The sequence below is a fragment of the Dipodomys merriami genome, unplaced genomic scaffold (assembly GCF_024711535.1).
Source record: "Dipodomys merriami isolate MVZ:Mamm:240054 unplaced genomic scaffold, mDipMer1.0.p SCAF_22, whole genome shotgun sequence".
Lineage (NCBI taxonomy): Eukaryota > Metazoa > Chordata > Mammalia > Rodentia > Heteromyidae > Dipodomys > Dipodomys merriami.
This window is the reverse complement of record NW_027203604.1, coordinates 23,755,420-23,781,050: the sequence shown is the minus strand read 5'-3', so window position 1 is coordinate 23,781,050 and position 25,631 is coordinate 23,755,420. Positions and strand designations below refer to the sequence as shown.

Genomic DNA, 25,631 nt, shown 5'->3' with positions numbered 1-25,631 from the left:
TGTTTTTAATAATGAGAGTATTTTGCATCATGTTGATGCCCAAAGAGTATTATTAGCACATTGAAGATTTTAAATTTGCCGATTAGTGACTTGAAACTTCAATATCTTGACACTCTTTCCAGGTGAGTAAGATTCAGATATACTTGGGTGGCTACATGAGTTATAAGATATTTCAGTGCTTGAGATTTGTTTCAAATTAAGCATTTTGTTAACGTGGGAAATTATCTTTGTTGCTTAAGCTGTTTTTGGACAAGTTACGCTTTGAATTTCTTTTAGTCAACATAAATCAATGCAGAGAAAAAAAAAAGCAAGTAAAACAAAGGAAGATGTTAATTTTCCTTTGTCCACAGTTGATTTGAGTTACAAAGCAAATAGGTAATGGGTTGAGCCCTTCTAGGAATTCTTACTAACAGGTTGAATAAAGGGAATTTATGCATACCTTTTCTTTTAAAAAGTTAGATTTTAGCATGATGACTCCTTAAACAGTACTGTGTGTAAAGATCAGAAAAGAGTTCTGGAACAAAACTAATAGTCTTTTTTTTTTTTTTTTTTTTTGGTATCTGAACTGTCAGTCACTTCAGGACAGCAACAACACATCTGATCAGTGGTTATAGCATAAGTGTTCAAAGTTTGCTGGGTGACTGGCTGAGGATTGCCATCACTGAACTTCATTTCTACAGTGGTCTTCCTCTAGCCCTAGCTGCTGACCTTTCTTGGCATGTCTTAATTGAAGGGTTGAGGAAATGGCAGCATAGGCACATTTTAAAAACCAGGAAGAATCCGAAAAGAGAATGAAATTAAGATTTGTGCTTGTCCTTGCACTAACTTCCACTCCCTATGGATTGACCTGGATTGGCTGGGTACCACTGTCACTTGCACAGGTCATTACTAAACAACTAGACTGATGATGACATGAGCTCTCTTATCTGGTGGTTTACTGAACAAGATAAGGTGTGTGTGTGAAAGGGCTTTAAAAATGCAAAGGAGCATTTCAGCATTCTGTCTAGCTAGCCTGCCCAGAAAGTGTAATTTGGCAAAATTTGCAAGTGAAGGCCCTGTGAAGATCTTGGAAATGGTGGTCTGAGTCACTACACATGCCTTGTACACATGTGCCTAATATGCTAGACTCCGGCTCTGAGGGACCTGGTCATTCATTTATATGCTTCAGGACAAGATTCAAAGCTCTGGAAAATGAATTCTTAGCTAAGAGATTTTATGCATTGGAATGAACTTTCTTCTTTTCCTTTGATATAACTGTAGTTTGAACTGGGGGCCTTGTGATTGATAAATTGGCACAATATTATGGAGCCATACTTCTGTTTTTTCCCTGGTTGTTTTTAGGATGGGGTCTTGTTGCCTTTCCAGGCATACACCTGAGCCTCTGTCTGCCTACTTTTAGAGTTCCTATCATTGCTAGGATTGTTATCCAGCCTCCCTTCATGGAGGCAGTCTTGTGAAATTTTCTGCCCAGGCCAGCCTGATAACCTGATTCTCTTAGCCAGTCTAGTACATTGTTTGGGGTGACAGGTGTGTACCACTGCACCTAACTACGGGGTTGAGAAAGTGACTCGCTAATTTTTCTGCCCAGTTTGGCCTGGAACTGTGACCAGCCCATTTTCAACTGGGTTTGCAGGCATGAGTCACCTGTGCCAGGCAGCACTGGAATGGACTTTATCAAACATATACCTAGTTCCGTCTATACATTTTCTAGTTAAAAAAGTGATTATTCATCCAGGTTTATATGATTTTAGACCTTTTCTTCTGGCTCCAAGACAAGTGATTGTAACCCTTCTCAAACAAGCATTAAATAATAGTTGATCAAGAAATAGGAACTGAAGCCGGGCGCTGGTGGCTCACGCCTGTAATCCTAGCTACTCAGGAGGCTGAGATCTGAGGATCGCGGTTCAAAGCCAGCCTGGGCAGGAGAGACCGTGAGACTCCTATCTCCAATAAACCACCAGAAAACCGGAAGTGGCGCTGTAGCTCAAGTGGTAGAGCACTCGCCTTGAGCTGAAGAGCTGAGAGACAGTGCCCAGGCCCAGAGTTCAAGCCCCAGGACCAACAAAAAAAAAGAAATAGGAACTGAGAACCTCCTATGTTGCTTACTCTATGTTGATGTACAGAATTAAAATTCATATCTTTGTGTGCACACACACACATATACATGAGCAGGTAGATGGGAAGGCAAAAGGGTTAGCTCTTGGAGAGAAAAATGACATTTATATGTACTCATTACCTTACTCATGTAACTGTAACCCCTCTGTACAGTATCATTACAATAAAAAAAATTTTAAATGACATTTATATAGATAGGCATGACACCAGCCAAACATGGGCAATCTTGCCATATAGGTTCCAGGTGTCAAACAAAATTTCAGCTTTCTCTAGAGAAAGCGGTCATTTTCATGAATTGAAGGTGATATTTCAAAAGGGCACTGAGAGACAGATGGGAGATTTCTGAGAGGGGGTCCTGGGAAAAGGGCAAAGTCAATTCCTTTAGATGACATCAGGCCTCTTATAGGAGACCAGTAAAATAGGGGAGATTGGAGAGAATCTTTCATCCTGTCTTCACACCTTCTAAGTCATTTCCTCTTATTTTTCAAATTGGGCATTATTTACCTAATACATTCAGAAATGCATGGGTGTATATATACCATTCTTTTAAACATAGTAAACGTTTGAATTAATCCTTGGTCAATATGTTTAATGTTTTTCTGTAAACAAGACTGGCAGAGAGGATAAGTATACCCTACCTGGCAGGTGTTTGTAACATTCAGGGTTAAAGTAGGAAAAAGTTTGTTTTAAATACTACTTATGAGAACTTTATCTGCCAATAAAAAGAACAGTAAAAATCCCTCCCCCTGAATTTATATCAATACATTATAATCCTCACTAATTTAGTTCCTACTTATTTTGAATTTGATAATTCAGCTGGGCTGCCTGAAGTTGTTTAATGTATGTAGAAAAGCAGATTAATGGTGTAAACAAGATTATTGGAAGAACACTTAAGAAAACAAGACTTTTCAAGTACTTTGGTAGCATTCATTTACATAAACACCCAACATGTTAATTACAATTGAGTATTATCTATTCATTAAAGCAAGCTTGCTGGGTCTGTACTTGGCACATGCTCTGCTCGTTTTGACAGATGCTTAAAAGTGATCGAAATTGCTATTCTTTTCATATGTTCTCTTGTTCTGATTTTGCACTAATTTCCTTTATTATTAAGAAAAATCTTGCCTCTGCTTTTCATTCCAATAGGCAATGGAAATTGGAACATTTGTGCTACAAATCAGGAGAACTTATCACGGAAACAGGTTACATGGATCAGGTATATTTTCTTGTTTGTAAAAAAGGTCTCAAATTCTCAAAAACAGCCAAGAAATATGTTGTCAGCCTAATGCATGGCCTGTTTTTTTTTTTCTCACTTTGACAGATAATAGAATATCTTTACCCTTGTTTAATTATTACACCTTTGGACTGCTTCTGGGAAGGGGCAAAATTACAGTCTGGGACAGCATACCTCCTGTAAGTATAAAGATACAATTGTGTCTTCTCACTTTTAAACTCTAGGACTCTGTTTCTGATGTTGCTTATCATTGTTTATTCTCTTCAGTTTTGGACAAGAAATAAAACAATTGAAATTCCAAGTGCATTTTTTTGAATGAATAGTGGGGAGAAGAGGGGATTTCAGCAGAATGTTTCTCCTCTTTTCAAAAAAAGTTCTGTAGGCATCATTAAATTTCATTCACTTTTACCAGTCTATTTATATGCAAATAAAATGCAAATTATTGCAGAGTATGTGTGATTTTTTTTTTAACTCTTTATAAAATGTTTGCAGTTATGCAGACCAGGCACTAAGACGTTCAACTTTTTTTTTTAAAGAGGAATATTGTTGGGTACATGGCAAAGTTTAAATATTTAAAGTTAAGTTTTGAGATCTTCCTGGGAAGTAAAGTATTAACCCTTCTTCAGATCACATTAATGACATTTAAAGGAGAAATGCACTATCTTTGAAGGTCATGGTAGAGGATGCTTCCTAGTCTAGCAGTTGCATATTATACATACCACATCATTTAAACAATGATCGTTAATCAGGGTAGACATTTTCAGTTAATTATGCAAGAGTGAGTGCTTGGGTTATTGTTTCCATCCTGGCTTGCACATATCTGCAAAAGCAATTTGCAGTGGCCATCCCCTGACCCTCAGTGTACAGTTTTAGATGGGAAATAAGGGGTTTTGTGTTTTCTGGTTGGGAGATTCTGAATAATGACTTCAGCCTGGTTAAGCAGCTACAGTGTGGTTTGAACCACATAACAGGCAGCCAAAAGCCTTTCTGGTCTGTCAACAGCACAAATTCAAAAGTGAGTGTGGGGGGAAGTGGCTGTGATGGTGGTGATGGCAGAGGCCACGGGGGCTCTCCCGCCTTACTGCCAGGCCGTCGGAGAGAGCTCATAAGTATGGAACTGTTCAAGGTAACAGATCAAATGTTTTGATTGATGGCATTTACAAAGCATTTATTAGGCAGACAAGTGCTAATTTGACATTGTGATTCTATTTTAAAAATAAAATTAGATCTCAGTAGTCTGCTTAGAAGTACCCATTGGCTGTTTTTTTTTTCTTTTTTAAGATAATGAAAGTAATATTCTGGTAATTAAGATTTTCTAATGCTTTTGTTCACTTGGAAGACCTCTGCTTTCCAGCTTCAGTTATGAATTATTTTCCTGACCTGAGTTTTCATGCAGCTATACTGGAAAGAAGTGTTCATTTAATTTATATCAAATAGAGTCTCCACATTGCAGCATTATTACCAAAAGCTTATTAAAATACACAGATGTAAAGCATGCAGACATGTTATTTTCCTGTCCTATGGTTCAGGGAGCTGCTTTTTTTTCAGTCTCACCCCCTGATTTCTTTCACAGAGGTAAACCTCCTTTGCGGTGGACCAACTTTGACCCTTTGGAATTCCTAGAAGAGTTAAAGAAAATAAACTATCAAGTGGACAGTTGGGAGGAAATGCTGAATAAAGCTGAAGTTGGCCATGGGTATATGGACCGTCCCTGCCTCAATCCAGCCGATCCCGATTGCCCCGCCACAGCCCCTAACAAAAATTCAACCCGAGTGAGTTTGCTCAGTGATTGTTCTTACAAGGGTCAGAGAAAAGCTGCTTTTGTTTCCATTTATAGTTCTCTTGATTATTTTCATTTTAAAGATTTCATTCTTCATAACCTTTTTTTTCCTTTTTTTTTTGCCTATAGGTCTAAGTGTGTTTGTAGAGCTAAATTTTGCTGTAAGATTTGCTATACGCCTCTCATTAGTCTTGTTATTAATGTTCTCTCTGAAACAAACAAGCCCTTAAATGCAGTGGATTTTAACAAGGCATGTGACCTGCCTACTAATTCCCGTAATTATGTGGCTGTCTTTTTATTTTAGCCTCTTGATATGGCCCTTGTTTTGAATGGTGGATGTCATGGATTATCCAAAAAGTATATGCACTGGCAGGAGGAGCTGATTGTGGGTGGTACAGTCAAGAACAGCACTGGACAGCTTGTCAGGTAATCTAACACACAGAGTAAAACCCGAGCCATCCATTTTTTTCCTCCTTTCCTGAAAACCACTTCCCCTCTGACATCTGCAAGTCTATTTGTATTCATACTTCACTGTTACCCCAGCTAGCTGTCCAGTGAAATTGAATATTAGGAAATATTAGCAAACCAGACCAGCTTGAAAAAGGTAACTTGTGGGGAATTTTTTTCTAGGATAGATTTGTAGTTTTCATCAAAACTATAGTTGTTGACTTTAAGGTTTTTAGATCTGCCTGTGATGTAGAGGCAAGTATCAAGCAGGCCGGAAACCCCAGTCCTGGTGTATAGAGTTGAATAATGTGAGCTGAGTAATGTCACATACTGTTAAAAGGAAAAGACTAAGAAATAAAGGCTAAATAAGAATTATCCATTATCCTTTGTGTACTCACAGACCGTGGTCAGCCAAGTGTCAGGTGTTTCGTCTGAGGTTTCTCCCTTGGGAAAGCCAGTGTCTGAGATTTCTGCATGGCTAGTGTACGTGGCTGAGCCCAGTGTATCTGGTCAAGCTATCTACTCCTCTCCCCTTCCTGTTTTATGGAATAGAAACTGAGAAAGGAAATTGCCTATTAATTTAATTTTGGGGTCTATCTGTAAAAGGTTGGTAAGGTTACACCTTTAATATGGAACATCAATCTATTTAATAAAATAACCATCCTGGTCCTGTTTGAATGGAAACATGTGCTCACGTAAGAAAGAAAGGACTCCACCAGAGTTGGGGAGGGGCTCAGTTGGGATTTTCACACAGTGGAAACTGCTTCTGGAGAATGTTGACATGCCTACCCACCCCTTCCACCCCATCACAGCGCCCACGCCCTGCAGACCATGTTCCAGTTAATGACTCCCAAGCAAATGTACGAGCACTTCAAGGGCTACGACTATGTCTCGCACATCAATTGGAACGAGAACAAAGCAGCAGCCATCCTAGAAGCTTGGCAGAGGACATACGTAGAGGTGAGCCCACCTTTGAATCCAGGATACTTGTTAGTTACTACAGTCTTTTTTCATCATTTTTGAAAGTATTCTACCTTTAGTTTTTAAAATTTATTGTTGCCTTTTGTTTGCTTGTTTTTGGAGGCCAGCTAGATAGCCTAAGCTAGCCTCCAACTTGAGATCCAGCTGCCTCAGTCTGCCCAATCCTGGCATTACAGATGTTCACCACCAGGCTAGATTTATGTTCAACACAGATTATAATTTTAGGAACTTGATGGGATGCAAACTTGTTTTTATTTTCCCGGGTGTTGAAAGTCTTAACATAATGTCTAAGAAACACTCATTCTAATTGGGATGCGCCAAAAATACATTTAATCACCAGTTGTGAACTCCAGAGCTCATGAATTAACAGTGCTTAAACACTTGGTGAGCAAGGAAAGGTGTCTGGAAAGCATTAGCAAGGCATAGACTCTGTTCACAGCTGCAGGCGCCTTGGTCAGGTCATGTGACAAGGGCTGGCCTTTGTTTCCCAAGCAGTGACCTCTACTGAGCTGCATGTGACCTTTTAAAAGTGGCCAGCAAATGGGGGTGGGGGACAGCGCCTCTAAGAATGAGTTGTTTTGGATTAGGGGAAACTGATGGGACCACAAATTAGTTGTAGGGGTATGGAAGAGAGAATAAGAGTCTTAGGTTTGAAGTGAATAAAGCACTCTAAGTGAATTCTGATTATACCGCTCACTACACACCCATTCTCTCCTGATTAGCAACAGTCCTCATTGTCCCAGACTCAGGGTCCATTAATATGAGTCCCAGTTCAATCACCTCTCTCACTGCTCTGTCCACCTGAGCCACATAGAAATTTTTGTTAATGCCTCAGAAAAAAAGAGAGAGATGGGTCACCCAAGGAGGCCTGTTCTGTTGAATCTGGTTGAAACTTGTAGTTACACTTGGAAACGTAGCCTTACATTGTGACCGCAGGTTGTTCATCAAAGTGTTGCCCAGAACTCCACTCAAAAGGTGCTTTCCTTCACCACTACAACCTTGGACGACATTCTAAAATCCTTCTCTGATGTCAGCGTCATCCGAGTGGCCAGTGGCTACTTACTGATGGTAACAATCAATTTTAGTCTGGAAGATGGGGGGAGGGAGGGCGGAGGGCTTGTTTTGGTTTGATCTGGTCTGGTTGATTTAGTTTTTACCTTTTCATGACCACTCCTGCTCTTCACATACTCTTGCATTCAAGATAGAGAACTCAGTTTCATAATGGATTAAATAAGTAATATTTGTAAAGCATTTTTTCCTCCATCATTTTGTGTGAAGTCTGTAAAGTTTTGCGATTGCTGGATTTACTAAGTTCTACCTTTGGATTTGGGATGATGGGTATGTGGGGGGAAACATTAGAATCACTATACATTCTAATGTTTGGCTATTGTTTTGTGTCTCTCCCCCACCTTTTTCTTCTCCTCCAATTCCCCTCCATTCCTTCATCCCACCCCCTCCCCCATTGTTCTGCTTGCAGCTTGCCTATGCCTGTTTAACCATGCTGCGCTGGGACTGCTCCAAGTCCCAGGGTGCCGTGGGGCTGGCTGGCGTCCTGTTGGTTGCACTGTCAGTGGCTGCAGGATTGGGCCTGTGCTCATTGATCGGGATTTCCTTTAACGCTGCAACAACTCAGGTACTATAGGAGCCCTTCATCCTCAGTCTCTTGACCAGTACTTTCCCCACCCCAGCTGGGCTCAGCCCACTCACTCCTCCCCTGTGTTCTTCCCACTGGAATACCACTTGTTTGGGGGCAGGCTGGATCTTAGTGGACCACGAGGGAAGCAGTAAAAAATCTACAAGGGGGCTGGGAAGGTGGCTCAGTGGTAGAGCACTTGCCTTGCATGCATGAAGCCCTGGGTTCGATTCCTCAGTACCACATAAGCAAAAAGAAAAAAGCCAGAAGTGGCATTGTGGCTCAAGTAGTAGAGTGCTAGCCTTGAGCTGAAGAGCTAAGGGACAGCGCCCAGGCCCAGAGTTCAGACCCCACGACTGGACCCCCCTCCACCCCCAGAAAAAAAAGAGAAATCTACAAGGTTTGTTGATTAGTAGAGATGCTTCCACTTGAGAAATAGGACCCTTTTTCTCAAGCTCTGAGGAGCATTTAAAAAGCTTGTAAAAACTCAGATTGGTGGATCTCATGTCCAAAGTGTCTTAATTCTATAGGTGTGGAGTGGAAGCTGAGAGTTTGCATCTAATTAATCCCAGTGATGTTTGCCAGAGGTCACTCTTAGGAACCATGGCTTTAGAATCTAAAATTTAGATGAATTAGGTTGCTTCTCATTTTGTTAATTTAAATGAAGTACCTGGGCTTTAGAAGTCAAAGCATATTAGAACTACCATGAGTTGAAACTGAGAGACTTGGCATGGGAGGGGGAATAAATTTTCAGATAAAATAAATCCTTCCTTGTGAGTTAAAATAACTCCCCTTGAGGAGGCTCTTAGGGAGCCCTGAGGACATTGTTCAAATAGCTTTCGGGTGATCTGCGTTGGATCCTCCTGGTCTAATGGTACTGTGTTCTGTTCTCACTGCAGGTTTTGCCATTTCTTGCTCTTGGTGTTGGTGTGGATGATGTTTTTCTCTTGGCACATGCATTTAGTGAAACAGGACAAAATAAAAGGATCCCATTTGAGGTAATAGCAAACTAAAAGAAAAAACTCTGGGGATACCTGAAGTTTCCTAGTTTCCTATGTTTTCATAGTATTTGTCCTTCAAAAAAGAAATCTTTTTCCCCATGTAGTTCAGGAAATAGTTCAGCCCCTAGTCAGACAACAAATAAAACAAGCAGGAAGAATCACAGGACCCCCCAGTGCTCCCTTTGAGCATTTTAATGTAATGCTATGCACTAATTGCTACCCCTTTTCCATAGCCCACATTTGCTACCTTGAGGTTATCTCTGTTTGTCTCCACTTAAATTGTTATCTCACAACTTTCAGCTTTAGCTACCAAGCTAAAGAAAACTTGACAACAGAGGTTGCACTGAAAAATGCTGGTGACAGGGTGAAGGCAGCTATGTACCTAATGCTTGTCTTCTAATGTCAGCGTTAGAACCTATACTTGTGTTATTTTGCCATGCTGTCCATGTTGTCCATGCTGTGTGTGTGCTGTAAGGGGCAGCTCAGGCCCAGTGCAGCTCTCAGTGCCGTGATTTCTCCTCCTCAGGACAGGACCGGGGAGTGCCTCAAGCGCACAGGAGCCAGTGTGGCCCTCACTTCCATCAGCAATGTCACTGCCTTCTTTATGGCTGCACTAATCCCAATCCCTGCTCTGCGAGCATTCTCCCTCCAGGTGAGTTTCTAGTAGCAAAGTGATGATACTGAGCAGTACATTGGCAGTCAGCATCCCCAGTCTGCTTATTCATCCCCAGTTGGCTTATTCTTGACTCAGGTGTTTTATGTTACTACTGCTTTGGAATAAAGCACATGCCAGTACTTGGCATTGTTCAGTGGGTTAGGTGCTTTGAGCTATAACACTTAGATTCTTTTTTAAAAAGATCTAAGCTTTCCTTCCTTTTAGACCCTATAATCCCAATATCTGTTACTGTGCAGACTTGTACTGTGTTGTTCAAGTCAAATGGGACCAGGGGCCACACTGTGTCATCCTCCAGAATCATCCGTATTGCAGCCTTTTGACTGTCCCCTCTCTGCTTCTGGACAACCCTCTGCTGTTCTCCTGCTAGATATTCTTCTGTCTTTCCTGAGGCAGTTGTAGCCCCAACCCAATGCCGTTGTGCAGACATTTCCTGATGTATGAAGATGAGGTTGTATGTAGCTCACGACTAGACAATAATCAAAGACTGAATATCAGATAGCATTCTACAAAGAGGTATTGCCTGTTTTCTGCCTTGGAGAATTTCTTGCACGGTTTGTTACCCACCTCCCTTTCCTCAGTTGCCCTCTGTGTTCCTTCCTGACCTCTCTTCGCTTCCCTTTGGGTTCCCTACACCCTTTTCAGGCTGATCACGCAAATTGAACATGCCTCTCATTGTTTTGTGCAGAAGATGTTGACTGCTTTTTTTGCTCACTCTTGTCCAGTTAAGCCTTTCACACCTAGAGGCATCAAGAGTATTTTCCCAAGGAGACAGCTTGTTTAAGCATGGAGAGCTAGTTCCCTCCTGTGGGATGTGACCACTGTCAGTTAATGCTTTGAGTAAGTTCCTGGAATTGCCTAAAAACTACTTGAAACTCAGGACAGGAATCCTGAAAACAATCAGCAGATGAAGTAGATTTTCTTAAATTTATGCTGGTCCTGAGACTTGAACCCAGGGCCTAGGCACTGAGCTTTATTTTGCTCAATGCTGGTCTTCTACCACTTGAGCCACAGCTCTACTTCTGGCTTTTTGGTGGTTAATTGGAGATACAAGTCTCATAAAATTTTCTGCCTGGGCTGGCTTTGAACCTCAATCCTCAGATCTCAGCCTCCTGAGTAGCTAGGATTATAGGCACAAGCCACCCAGCCCCTGGCAGATGAAGCAGATTCCTAAGCAGTTGAAACATGGCCTTCATAAACCCAAAGTTGCCTAGCATTTAAATATCAGAAGTTATTATTGGTTTTGTGAATTAAATTCAACTGTTTTCTAAAGAAGATTAAAGGGATATTGGCTTTCTTTCATCTGTCTCATGCATACTAATGTGTGGCTAGTGAGATAGCCAGTTGTGGAAGGAAACACCCTTGGTGTTACTTCTTAAATTGTTGTTACTACACCCAGTTCACTCTGCTAGATTCACTCTTACAAAGAAGTCCTCAGGATTGTGACCACAAAGAAAAAGTGTAGTAGAGGATGAATTGGGTTTTTGTTTTGTTGTTAGAATTTTGTCAAAATGATTAGCCAACATAATCATTAGGCCTGGAAGAAAGCACTTACTTTTGTCATAAAAAATAAAAAAAGAAATAGCAAGTAGACCTGGATGAAATTAATCTGAATCTGAGACTGAAACACAAGGAAAGTAAAAATCTCCAACTCTAGTAATAGGAGAGCTAAGTGAAATGCCCATGACACTCATGGCACGTGGGGCTTTAGACCGCCAGTTACATACGCCAGCACCTGCGCCAGACACTTGTCCATCCCAGCCTTGTTTTGGAGCACCAGGTTCTGGTACTGAGTAGTTTCTCTGGAGTATTTTTTCTTGTTTGTTATTTTGTTTTTTTCACAGTAGGACCCTCTCTCCTCACTCTTTATCCTTTCCACTACCTTCCCTCACTGTCTTATATCTGCTCTGTTCTGTATCTGCTCACACTCCTTTTTTTCTTTTCCTCTCATTCTCTCCTTCCTTTCTCAGTACATACTGATGGTTCATCAAGGCAAACTCTCCTTTAATGGTATCCCATGGTGTGGTGGTCTGAAAGCTACATGAGTTTTCCTTGTGAGGAGTAGCCTTTAGAAAATCCAGTACGCTAAATTCTCCTAAGGTAAGCACCTTACAGAGATGAAATGAGTACTGTTGGTTTTGCATTTCTGCCACATTGCTGTTTCAGTTTCAGAAAATTGCTTCTCCTGCTTACAAAGGTTCTCATTAATTTTAAAAAAACAAAAACAAAAACAAAAAAAAACCCAGATAGCTTTCCAGATACTGTGGCTCATTCTTTGTCAGGAAAAGAGGGGGAGGGGGAGAGAAACAGTGTCAGTATGCATTTTTCCCCTTTAGGCTATCAAAAATGCCACCCTGGTTTCTTTTTATATTTATTGGTATTCAAGACTGACCATTTTGTAGCTTCTCTGTCCTTTACTATGTTAAGTTGTGACTCTGGATATTCATTCATGTTTATATTTTCTGAATGCTACAAAATTAAGCATCAAAAGGGAAAGACCCAGAGTGCTTCTGCTGAGTGATAAATCCATATGACCTGTAGATTTCCTTGCGCAACTTTCCATTTTCTAGCCTGATCATAATACTAAGTTCTTTCCTCCTCCCTGAAGAAACTGTCTTCACACTTTATCAGCCATCATTCATCTGTCCAAATACCACTTCTTCTGGACCAATATTCTGCACTAGAGCTCTGCTGGTTAGCCCAGTGATATTGGTTTGCTTGCACAGGACCTCATACGTGTTGGTCAAATGCTCTACTCCAGCCTGGTAAAAGATTTTTGACTGGGATCCCTCTTCAAGTGTCCCAGCTGGGCTGCCTTAGAAACTCTGGGAGTGGGAAGATTTCTCTTTAAGTATCAGTAACTAGAATTGACTTATAGTTTTAGATCTTTTCTGATTTGCTTAAACATTTTTAAACTTCCTTTGGCTTCTGCAAAGACCCTTCTGTCTTACTGAGAATCTTTATTTTATTACTGTGGTGGACCTTGGAGATGTCAAAGTTCTAATGTTTTCAGGAAATGTTGTTCCATATATATGTAATATATCACTAGAAAGTAAGTTAGATGGGACGTTGCTTTGGGTGTCTGCGCTCATTTCTGCATTTCCTTTTCAGTAGACACAGCAAGATGCCTGTCAGAGCTCTCTGATTGATGAGGCTTTGGTATCAAAAATTTCCCAGCCCCTATGAAAAGCCTCTGTGTTGCCCTGACCAGCACCCAGGCCACATGTGCAAGCTTGTATATGTTTATGTGGCTTTTCCGTTTAGTCTCTGCTCTCCTCCTCTTATACTTCTGCCCAAAGTGAGAAACCTAGAGTTTATTCTCTACATCAATTCCTGAATTGTAAATATGACTGTAATTTTAAAAAGCTGAACAGGATTCAGCCCCCAGGATGACAGTTTTTTTCTGGAGAATCTCCTTTAGCATCACACCTGTTCTTCCTGGCATTCCCTGTGGCCAGGAGTCCTAACCTAAGCTAAGCACACTCTCTCAGGAAGTGACCAGATGTACTCCCAGTTCTCACCTTCCCTTTTATATCTCATTCACTGGATATCTTCTGACAGGCAACATTCATTCTGTTCTAAGCTTTAAGGTCTTTATTAGGGAATAGTGTCTGAATGGTAATTAAGAATGTCTGGCCCAAGCACTGGTGGCTCATGCCTATAATCCTAGTTACTCGGGAGGCTGAGATCTGTTGATAGTAGTTCAAAGCCAGCCCCGGTAGGAAAGTTTGTGTGACTTTCCAATTAATCACCTGAAAACTGGAAGTGGAGCTGTGGCTCAAAGTGGTAGAGTGCTAGCCTTGAACAAAACAAAACAAAAGACAAAACTCAGGGACAGTTGAAGCCCCACAGCCAATAAAAAACAAAAACAAAAAGAAAAAATAATGTCTGCGGCCCATTTGCTATGGGAACTGAATGAATCATGTATTAACTACCTAGTCTCCCAAGGGCATGGTTTTTCCTGGTGATACTGAGTGACTTGAGCCAGGTATATGCCCTTCTTGGCCTATCCTGTTTCCTCTAGTGAAACATCTGTCCCTTCCCTGTACCTGCCTGACCCCACTTGCATCTAAACCCTGCTCACAGCTTCTTGACTGATCACTCTCTCCACCCAGGCCTTCTTTCTCTCTTCTTACTCTTATTTCCCTCCCTCCCTCCCACTCTCTGGCTGTTCTGCTTTTATCATTACACTTACCAGCCTCAGTTATATCTTGTTTGTAGCTCTAGCTATGTCAGTCCTTGAGCAGGAATTTGTTTTACTTTGCATATCTAGTGCCCAGCACCCTACTAAACTTTGAAGAGGATCTGTCTCATGGATAACCTGTTCAGTCACAATAGTGATGCACTTATTCATACAGGTCTTAAAAGTGCCTAGGCATACATCCGAGTGGTGATTAACATGCTCAATATTGTTTAATTGATGAGTGGTTTTCCAGACTAACTTAAAAGGGGTTAAGACATTTTTGTCGACTTGACAGGGAGTTTATTTATTGAAAGGCATCTCTGCAGAATTTGGGCTTGCTAGTTCACCTGGAGCATAAATTCATAATTCCTTTCAAAAGCCTTTTTTGTGTAGTTCTCTTTGGCTTTGTTAAGTACCAGTTATAACCTGGTTCTCTCTTTCGTTGTCCTGAGCCAACTTCCCAGTTTGAGAAGGTCTCAGAAGAGCTCCTTTGAAAAACCTCCTACGAGTTTTTAATTTTCAAACGAATTTCTGATTATTTGTTGGCTACTTAGCATTCCAGTTCAGTTTTCCCTGTATGTGTCTGCCCCTGCTTTTCTGAACAGGACAGCCCTTTCAGCTGTCTTCTGTTGACTCCCCTCTGAACAGGCCAATTTTGTAATTTTTACTAGGTCAGCAGGAGATTTGCTGAAGCACTGCAGAATCTAGCCCCGTGTTTATTCTAGGTTATGGAGTGACTTTTGAATCTGTACTTATTTATTCTACGTACTATAATCACACACAGGAATTTCTTTCTGCTTAACTCTCCTTGACCTTTGCAGTTACTTGCTCACACACCCCACATGCTACCCTTGAGGCTTATTCGGAATGTGCCGATTACAACCTCCGGGGACGCATATGAAATTTTATTTTGTGTTTTAAAAGTGACGTTTTGATATACTTGATTCATTTTATGTACAAAATTTCAAGTGTAAAATTGGGGCTTCATAAACTCTCAGAAATACTCTGAAAGGAGGGAGATGTTTCTGTTTTGAAATAAAACATCACAAGCACGTTTTCTGTTCTGCCTTTGTAGATTGCGTTTGGTTAAGCTACTAACAGATGTTAAAAGTTCAGTTTGTGTGAGCGTGTGTTTGTGTGTGTGTGTGTGTGTGTGTGTGTGTATGTGTGTTAGAGAGAGAGAGCCTGTGTGTGTGTGTGTTAGAGAGAGAGAGCCAGACAGAGAGGCTGATTTTTGCTATATCAAGTGATTAAAAATAGAAAGGATCTGAATGATGAGATCCTATTTTAATGAAAGGGTTTCTTAATGATATGCAATAGAAATGCTACCTTCTACCCCCTGCTTTAATAATTGGTGCGGAAGGATTGTGAAAGAAAAACACTGTTTAATAGCATCTTTAAGCTGGATGCCAATGGCTCACACCTGGAATCCTAGTTACTCAGGAGGCTGAGATCTGAGGATCATGGTTCGAAACCGTACCGGGCAGAAAAGTCTCCTTGAGCCTCTTCTCTCCAGTTAATCATTCAAAAACTAGAAGTGGCGCTATATTTCAAGTGGTGGAGTACTAGCCTTGAGCACAAAGAGGCTCTCAAGAACAGTGTCCAGGTCCTGAATTCAAGCCCCCAACCGACCCCCCCCCAAAAAAAAAAGCATCTTTATTTTCAAAGCAATGTTGTGATTGGTGGCCTAAGCTTTTTTTTTTTTTTTTTTTTCTGCTCCCAGGCTGCGGTGGTGGTGGTGTTTAATTTTGCCATGGTGCTGCTCATTTTCCCTGCAATTCTAAGTATGGATTTGTATCGACGTGAGGACAGGAGATTGGATATTTTCTGCTGCTTTACAAGGTACATTTTTCAGGCTGCTGTGTGTGGCCTTTCTTGGTTGGGTACTGAGGGATGCTATTGGAAGAATCCTTGGATTTAGTAGAGAATGTAGCAAGAAGGATTTAGACTGGCATTATGGATGGAAGTAGGGGAGATACTGGACAGAGGATGCTCCTAGGGGACTTCTGGGCCCCATATGTCTTCCCTTTTCCAAACGTATCTTCTCACCATCTTTGAGATTGTGATGTGGGTAGACTTTCCCCACCCCCCCCCCCTTTCATAAACCAGTATTGCTGATTGGTGGGAGTGTTTGGTAGCTCTCTTGATTAGCAAAGAGCAAGCATGAAAAAAACCACTTACCTAGAAAAACCATAGGTTAATGGTGGTTTGCTTTTTGTTTTTGCTTTGTTTGCTTTTTATGTCTTCTTTTTTTGGGGGGGTTGGGATTAGGTTTTGAAAGGGTTCATCATCATCAAGCAAGCCAAACTGAGGATTAACCATTCATTTGGCCTCCCTGAAATCAGGTTATGTCTCTGACTCCATCAACTAGGTGATGTCTGCAGAGTTAAACTGTCTGTGTAACTGGGAAGTATCTGTCATTGACAAAGATGAAGGCATAGTCTCCTTGTTGCAGCCATACATTGCAATGTACTCCCCATCTTTCAGCCCCTGTGTCAGCAGAGTGATTCAGGTTGAACCTCAGGCCTACACGGAGCCTCACAGTAACACCCGCTACAGTCCCCCACCGCCCTACAGCAGCCACAGCTTCGCCCATGAAACACACATCACCATGCAGTCCACTGTCCAGCTTCGCACAGAGTACGACCCTCACACGCATGTGTACTATACCACTGCCGAGCCGCGCTCTGAGATATCTGTACAGCCCGTCACTGTCACCCAGGACACCCTCAGCTGCCAGAGCCCCGAGAGTACCAGCTCTACCAGGGACCTGCTCTCCCAGTTCTCCGACTCCAGCCTCCACTGCCTTGAGCCCCCCTGCACCAAGTGGACTCTCTCATCCTTTGCAGAGAAGCACTATGCTCCATTCCTCTTGAAACCAAAAGCCAAGGTAACCTGCCACCACATCAAATTCTTCATCCTATCTTTGAAAAGTACCAGACCAGCTCCTTTGAAACTTATCAGATTGCTTCGATCTACTTTTCTTCATTCACAATGTTTAAACAAACAAACAAAAGGGCTCATGCTTGAAAGCTTAGGAGTCTGAGATCTGAGGACTGCAGTTTGAAATCAGCCCAGGCAGGAAATCTGTGAGACTCTTATCTCCAGTTAACCTAAAAGCCAGAAGTAGAACTGTGGCTCAAATGGTAGAGTACCAGTCTTGAGCAAAAACAAAGCTAAGGGACAGTTGAATTGAAGGCCTAGATCTGGTACCAATTATCTCCAATAAACCACCAGAAAACCGGAAGTGGCGCTATAGATCAAGTGGTAGAGCGCTCACCTTGAGCTGAAGAGCTGAGGGACAGCGCCCAAGCCCAGAGTTCCAGCCCCATGACCGACAAAAAAAAAAAAACACACACACCAAAAAAACAAAACAAAAAACCTACAAGTGTGCTACCCTTCAGTCCTCAAAGCCAATCCATGCAAGGCTTGCATATAATGAGTGCATTTCTGCATGACTGGAAGTCTACGCAGCCAGTTTTTCTAGGAATTTATGTCATCTCTTTCCATTATGAACATTTTTATTTGTGAGGGTATTTTAAAATGTAATTGCTGTGATCTTACCTGCCCCTGCCCCTCGTTTGGGGGAATGAATGCTGCCTGCTAAATCTGCCAGTGCAGTTTATAGTAAAATAAAATAAACAGCTAATTTTTGTCAAGGAAGAATTTAGGATCTTCCTTGGGGTCTGATCTTGTGCTTCTGGTTCTGTTACAGGTAGTGGTGATCCTACTCTTCCTGGGCTTGCTAGGTGTCAGCCTTTATGGGACCACTCGAGTGAGAGACGGGCTGGACCTGACAGACATTGTCCCTCGGGAAACCAGAGAATATGACTTTATTGCTGCACAGTTCAAATACTTTTCTTTCTACAACATGTATATAGTCACCCAGAAAGCAGACTATCCTAATATCCAGCACTTACTTTACGACCTTCACAAGAGTTTCAGTAATGTGAAGTATGTCATGTTGGAGGAAAACAAACAACTTCCTAAAATGTGGCTACACTACTTCAGAGACTGGCTCCAAGGTAAGGTGCTGCCATTTGGCTATCTTCTTTAGTCACCATCTTTGTCATCATTGGATCTTTTGCACCGTTTACTTCCTGCAGGTCCCTTCTTAGTGTGTAAGATCTGAACACAACCCTGACATATTTCACTGACGTGTAAGTGTTGCTTAAGATTCTTACAGAGGCTGTTTCTGCAGCAGCCCTCCCCTACCTGGCTTTCACCTATATAACTACGAGTGACTCAGGAAATTTTGTAAGAATTTATGAACATAGGAAGGAGGGAAGTATGTTATAAAATATGGAGTCAGTTGCTCTTTCTTTTGGTATAGTGGCTAGTGTAGTGCCAAGTAAAATTAACTTGTTGAAGGCATTTCTGGGCTGACTCTGTCAAATGATAACCTACTGTAAGGAGATTTAGAGTCAGTAATGGATATAATTCAATATTTTGACCATCTTAAAATTTTAATAAGCTTGGCACCAGTAGTTCATGAGTGTAATCCTAGTTACACAGGAGGTTGCGATCTGAGGATCTCAGGTCCAAAAACCAACCTGGGAAGATAAACCCAAGAGATCCTTATCTCTAATCAACCAGCTAAAACCCCAGAAGTGAAAGTGTAACACAAGTGACAGAGTGCCAGCCTTAAGTCCAAAAGCTAAAAGGAGATCTTGGAGTCCTAAGTTCAGGCCCCAGTAATGGCACCAAAAATAAATGCATATATTATAAATATATAACTGACTTTAGTTTTAGAGCAATGTTGAATTCATAGCAAAATTGAGAGGAAGGTACAGACATTTCTCAAACCTCTCCCTTACAGCTTCCTACCTGCTCTCTCATGTACTCATCCCATTGTGAAGCACCTGTTTTAGTCAATGAACCTACACTGACATCATTATCATCCAGAGTTCATGCTTTATCTTCTGGTTTATTTTGACCGTCTTTTGATTTGGTGAATGCAGTACATTTATTTTTCCTTAGTTACATTTTAGTATTTCATAAGTGATCAAATGCTGCTTTAAAATGCATTTTTTGGTCCCTTGGTTTTCAGGAACATTTCTAGGAAATATTAGTCAACTCAGTGGGGGAAAACAATCTAAATTTGCTCCTAACTGCTGACAGAATATAAATGTATTCAGTGATTTTAAGAACATCTGTTCAGTTATTCTGTGTTGACACATGCAAAATGAAGTATAGAATCAGGATAATTATCCACACAATTCAAGCAAAAATGCTTTTACTTGAACACCCAAATAATTATGGCCTCAACATTTTTTGGCTTAGATTATCTAAATGATTGTCTTAATTTCCCACTTAATTAGGCTTGTCTAAACACAGATTTAAGTGCCTTTTTTGGTTTTAAGTCAATATACTTTTATGGAAAGATTAGGCAGCTGATTTTCCTCTGAATTTTCATGAGATGGTAAACAACTTGAATATGATTGAAATTGGTTCAGTATAGTTTCTAAATTGTGTCCTTGCAGTTATGGGAATTTTGTTCACACATGAATTTTGTTTTGGAGGAAGTTGAAGAGAGCATGACATGATTATTATTATTACTTTTTAACATTCTCATAAGGTTAACTTGAATTTTTTTCTAAGTCTTAATTTTTTATACTTTGTTGTGACAGCCCTGGTTTTTATGAGGGTAAGAGAACCAGACAGTTGGGAGATTCCCTGCTTTTCATTTTCTACACATTCACTAAAGACATGCAAATAACTTGCCACAAGTGACAAAGAGATCTGCTGTGTGCTGAGGAGATCAGTGATTGAGCAGAGGAGGGTTATTGTAGAATGTGCTTCAGTGTCTTCAGCCATTGCTTTAGACATTCAATATGGATGGTGTATTAGGCCAAGGCTGGGAAGGGGGCATGGGGCATTGTCTCTAGGTAATGCAGAGGGCTAATCTTCTTAGATGGCATTGTAGATGGTCTCTATACTTGCTTCCCTTGAAAGACCTAAAGATAATCAGATGTGCAAATATTTATTTTTAAGGTGCATTTAAATCTTGTTTTGACTGCTAGGTGAACAGCACCCAACTAGACCAATTTAGATCCATGCATGCCAACAAGTCAGAGTCTCAGCCAGCCTTGGAACTCTGTTTGCCCCTTAAGAGGTTAAGCAGAGCACTACATACAGATATGAGGGCTATTGGCTTCTTAGTCATCTACAGGCCTTCAATTGTTTGTCTGAGTATTTCCTTCAAGGAAGCAATTATCCTTAAGTCAATTTACTTCCAAATATTGAGATGAGCTTTGTTGTTTTCATTGTTGTTGGTGATGGTGATGTTTTCTTTGTTTTGGTTGATTTTTTTTTTTTTTTGGTGGGGGGAAGGGAGGATGTTAATCCTGGAGCTTGAACTCAGGGCCTGGGTTCTATCCCCAAACTTTCTTTGCTCAAAGCTAGTGCTCTATTACTCAAGCACAGCTGTACTTCCAGCTCTTTGGTCATTAATTGGAGATAAGAGTCTTACAGACAATCCTGCCCAGCTGGCTTCAAACCATAATCTTCAGATCTCAGCTTCCTGAGTAGCTTAGGTTATAGGTGTGAGCCACCAGCTCCTCCTAGCTTATTTTGTTTTGTTGCTTTTTTTTTTTTTTTTTTGTCAGTCATGTGGCTTGAACTCTGGGCTTGGGCACTGTCCCTCAGCTCTTCAGCTCAAGGAGAGCACTCTTACCACTTGAGCTACAGCGCCACTTCCGGTTTTCTGGTGATTTATTGGATATGAGTCTCACGGACTTTCCTGCCTGGGTTGTTTTTGAACCTTGATCCTCAGATCTCAGCCTCCTGAGGAGCTAGGATTACACATGTGAGCCACCAGTGCCTGGCTTTTGTTGCTTTTTTTAAAAAATGGAGTTTCCATTTAAACTATGTCATCCCATGGGTCTTTATCAACATAATAATTCTTTTACTTCTAAAAATATATAATGGTTAATATAGAAACAGTCTCATGTCATTTTTAAACATACATGAGAGGAAGATAAAGCCATACTGTGCATCTTGCATAAATCATTAAAATTTTTATAGAATTATGCAAACAATATATTAACGTTGACTTTGGGGAGGGAGGCTTAAACTCAGGGACTGGGCACTTTTTGCTCAAGGCTATCGTTTTACCTCTTCGAGCCACAGCTACACTTCTGGTTTTTGAGTAGCTAATTAGAGAGTCTCACACACTTAGTTTTCTGGACGGGCTTCGAAACATGATCCCCAGATCGTAGCCTCCTGATTAGCTAGGATTACAGGTCTGAGTCGGCCAGTGTCTGGCTTAATGTTATCTTTTTAAAGTGCCATTATATTTGCATAGTTCTTTTGGCCTAAAAATTTTCAGCAAGAAAATTATTTTCAATATCAAATGCTTATAATGAGGAACATTCTAGTTAAAATTTTAGGTTTTGCTATATAATGGGTAAGAACTACTAGTTCTTTTGGACATCGTACATTTGTTGCAATATAAAATGTTGACCAGAGGCAATAGAAGCAAATTTTGTCTTTGTTTTGTGTCCTGTGTTATATATTGTGCCTGTACTCAGTCAAGCGCATGAGTCCTTGAGCTTCTGGGTAATAAGCCAGAAAGTATTAAATCAGTTATGAAAAGACAAGCATTCCACAAAATCCATTACTGTGTCTTGCATCTTTGACCCACTGGCAGAGTAAATTGTACCTCTAGGACCAACACGATGGAGATACCTTAAGCTGAATGATCAGCAGGACTGACCTCCTCAAATCTGATCTTTATTCCTTGGGTATACCTTAAGGTATAGCAAAGCTTTTGTGTGTAAATATATCTTTAAACAAATACACTCTTGATTTTTGGGAACCTTGTTTGCCACCAAATGATGTTGGCAGCAGAGTTCCCTTTGCCAGTGTCATTCCTGCATCCAGTGATTCACCATAGTGCATTCTGGAGACAATTCTGGCAATAAGTAGTTCACGCAGACTCTGGTCAGCTCCAACACTTACCGACTAGGTGGTCTTCATGAAGTACTTCACTTTCTAAGCCTCAGTTTCCTCATCTATAAAGTGGGACTAATAATACCAATGGGCCTGCCTCACAAGGTGGCCATTGGAACTGAACAAGAGGTAATAGGCATGGAAGGTCCAGAATAACCCAGGGCCTGCTAAGTATGAGCTGCTCTCAGAGTAGCAAGCAGATCAGGAGGGAAAAAATGTTCAAGTACAGTGAAAGTCCCCAAATGATGAAAATACTTACTATGACTTAGGAAACAGACCAGGACTCACTGGGGGGAGGGGAGGAGGGGGATCTGGGGTAAGGAATTGGGGATCAGTTGTTATTTCTTCTCTGCTTAAAAAAAATTCCAAAAACAGGATGGGGGGGCACTTGAGGTCATAAAACAACATCTGTTCGGTACTGTTTGTGTGCATGCCTTGCTATGAAAAACTGTCTGTCTGAGGGGTGGGAGGCCAGCAGCCATCCTGGTGGTCTCTCCTGCTTTCTCCTCACCCACCCCATAACAGGGCCCTCCTTTCACCACTGAGCGCAGGGTCCTCACTCCCTAAATAGTACACATAAAAACAATGCCCACAGCAATGTCAGAGAGAGGGGTTGTTTTTTAAAGGGAGAGGAGGAAGAGGAAAAAGAGTCTGCTTCAGCCCCCAAATGTTTTAACTATTCATGGAACCACATCTTTTTTTTTTCTTGGTCTTTGAAGTCACCCAAGACATGTCCTGAAATGAAGTAAAACCTTCTCCCTTCTTACCAGTCTAACCAACCCCACACGTGTCCAACTTGTTCCAAGGTGGGGGTTTCCTGTGCTGCTGTGCCTGGAAGATCTACTTGGGAGGTGACTGGGGGGGCAGGGAAAGGGGGTGTCAGGGAGTATGTACACCAGCCAGCACTCAGAGCCTAAGGCCGGGTCACCAGGGCCCTGTTTTCTCTTCCAACACGCTTATCTCTTTACAGCTGTAGCCAAACCGTCAGGTTTGTAATGATGGTTTTGATTACAGAGGCCAAGCGCAGCTGTGTGTGGTGGACTGGTGGGCTCACCCATCCCCCAAGCCCAGAAAGCTCTTTCCTTCCCCTGCCCCAGGCTTGTGGTTTGTCATCTGTTCTCACAGAGCCTCCTTGTATTGGCTTGTGGCTTCCTGTTCTCAAAATCTGATCCAAATTTACCCTGTGAGGTATTTCCCCATGCATGGATCCCTCCCTCTCCCCCTCCCTCCCTCTCTGTCCTCCACACCCCCACTTGGAAGGAAGGGTGGCAGAGAGGCAGGGAGCAGTTGAGAGTGAATAGGTGTTGGCTGTGATCTTTACACAACCTGGCAGCGGATCCCACAGCTTGTGTTAGCTCCACAAGTCGAACAGATGGATCAAATTGACAGAATCGTGTTCACTCACCCTGGGCTCCAGAAGCAGCTGACTTGCTGTTTGAAGTTGGGAGCTTGACTGTTTTTGTCCCTCTGAGTGGAATTTCTGGTTATATTGAAGAACTCGTGGCATGGCTCCCTGTGTTACATGAAATGGTTAATGAGCCTGGTGTGTGTCTTTCTCTCCTCTCTTGCTTTCCCTTGTTGGAATAGTCATTGGGGAAAAGAACAGTTATATTATTTTTTAAAGGAAAATATGCATGTCTGTTTCCTTCCCGCTTCGGAGCAATGATTAATAAGCAACCTGTAGTTCATTCATGAAAATTCCAGAAGTATTGCTTAAAGGGAAAGTAGACTACACAGATCAGTCCCCTGCCCTGCCTGCTGTTCCCAGCCCACATCATTAAGGCTGAGGGTATTCTAGTTAAGAGTTGTAATGTGTTACACACATTTGCTTTTTTTTAGGACTTCAGGATGCATTTGACAGTGACTGGGAAACTGGGAAAATCATGCCAAACAATTACAAAAATGGATCAGATGATGGAGTCCTGGCCTACAAACTCCTGGTACAAACCGGCAGCCGAGATAAGCCCATCGATATCAGTCAGGTATTGTCACCATTCAAAACCTACAGGGGAGTCTCCCAGGATACTAGGGAGCAGAGGTCTGGGCAGCTGCCTTGAATAAGATGTGTTGATAGCAGTGGTTCTAATCTTTGTCCTTCAGAGACCTAGGAGATGGCAGGCAGAATCTTTTGCTTGAATTCACTTCATATCACAGCTAACTGTGCAATCTCAGACAAGCCAAGACACCATACTTGGCTTCTCTGTCAAGTTGGGGACAGGTGTTACCTGGGTAGTTGACACTACCCAGTAAAGTACCGATGGGGACAATGCAGACTTTTGTACCTGATAGAAGGGCTAAGTCATCTTAAAGTTTCAAATTCCAATACTTGATACTATAGTAGTCTTGATACATTCTTCAGACTTTGGAAGATGGATTTGTTGAGCGGTAGTCATCTGAACAGAATCTAGGGTAGGGAGATTTCTTAGAAAATTGAAGAGCTTATTAGAATGATGTGGAGGATTTGTTACTTAATTTCTTTGGGTCACCCTGGCCCCTGGAATGGATTCTGAGTACAGTCAGATCACCAAGTCATGAGCCAAGTGAAGGGAAAGGTGCAAACCCTTGGAAGCCAATTAGACTCACCGTTCTGCTTACGTCTCTTAGTGATGAGAGCCATTGCTACTAGATAGTCATATTCCCCCACTATATATGCATCTTCTTCTGGACCCTTGGATTCCAGTGAATCTGTTTTGATTCCTTAGTAGTGTTTAGGATGTGTTAGGAATCTGTGATTTCAAATGGGCCCATGGCAACGCCTGGCTTCTACCGAGCCTCTTCTCTTTGCTCTCTCTGTAGCTTGCTTGCTTTTACCTTCAGGCAGAAAACGTCATGCTAATGATCTTCTTAGCAGCTCTGTTTATTGTCTCCCCCTTTTCTGCTGGCATTTAAAGTGACAGATTTACAAAGTACATTGTTCAGAGTTATTATGGAGTGTGAAACTAAGTGCTTTATAGCAGTGTGCAGTGCTGTCAGGTTTGACAAGGGTGTGGGTACAGGAGCCTGCTTGAGAGACCTAGCAGGGGCATGCCCCGGGGAGCTGGGTTAGATAGAGTTAGAGACCAAGGGCCCTGTGGGATGAATATGATTGGGCCAGAGCCCTGGATGTCATTTCCTCTGCCTGGGATGGAGAAAAGTATGCTGCATGCATGAAGGCAGTGAGCTGCACTGTGTAGTTCCAGAGATGGTTTGAAGACATACAGTTGTTATGCACCCTGTGGATTAATTGAATCCAGATCCCTGAAGTCTAATTCTCTCCCTCTCTTCCATGTTCTTTCTTCCTTCACACACACACACACACACTCTCTCTCTCTCTCTCTCTCTCTCTCTCTCTCTCTCTCTCTCTCTCTCTCTCTCTCTCTCTCTCTCTTTCTCTCTCCCTCTCTTGTGTCCCGTTCTCTACCCCCTCCCCTTCCTGGTGAACTGGTGTTTTTCATTTTGTTTAAAAGAAAGAAAGAAGAAGAAGAAAAAATACCATGTTGGAACAAGGCCCAAAATCTAAAATAAACAGGAAAAAAATCTTTTTTTTTCCCAGTGTATTTAGAATATACATACACACACTCAATCTCACATTGTCTCAAGCCTGAGTAAAGTCCACAAGACCTACTATAGAGGGAGCACATTTGGCCCTGCA

General features: G+C 41.6%; 1 protein-coding gene across 3 annotated transcripts in view; it reads left to right on the top strand.

Moving 5' to 3' along the window:
* Ptch1 (patched 1) overlaps positions 1-25,631 on the top strand; it is a 70,561-nt gene that overhangs the window by 29,564 nt on the left and 15,366 nt on the right. For all 3 annotated transcript variants that reach the window (XM_070033707.1, XM_070033706.1, XM_070033708.1), the window contains exons 4-16: positions 3,262-3,331; positions 3,437-3,528; positions 4,923-5,121; positions 5,434-5,555; positions 6,389-6,536; positions 7,494-7,625; positions 8,035-8,190; positions 9,090-9,188; positions 9,718-9,843; positions 15,771-15,889; positions 16,535-16,937; positions 17,763-18,072; positions 23,840-23,982. In XM_070033707.1, the coding sequence (XP_069889808.1) occupies positions 3,262-3,331; positions 3,437-3,528; positions 4,923-5,121; positions 5,434-5,555; positions 6,389-6,536; positions 7,494-7,625; positions 8,035-8,190; positions 9,090-9,188; positions 9,718-9,843; positions 15,771-15,889; positions 16,535-16,937; positions 17,763-18,072; positions 23,840-23,982 (2,119 nt within the window). The remainder of the gene's footprint in view (positions 1-3,261; positions 3,332-3,436; positions 3,529-4,922; positions 5,122-5,433; positions 5,556-6,388; positions 6,537-7,493; positions 7,626-8,034; positions 8,191-9,089; positions 9,189-9,717; positions 9,844-15,770; positions 15,890-16,534; positions 16,938-17,762; positions 18,073-23,839; positions 23,983-25,631) is intronic.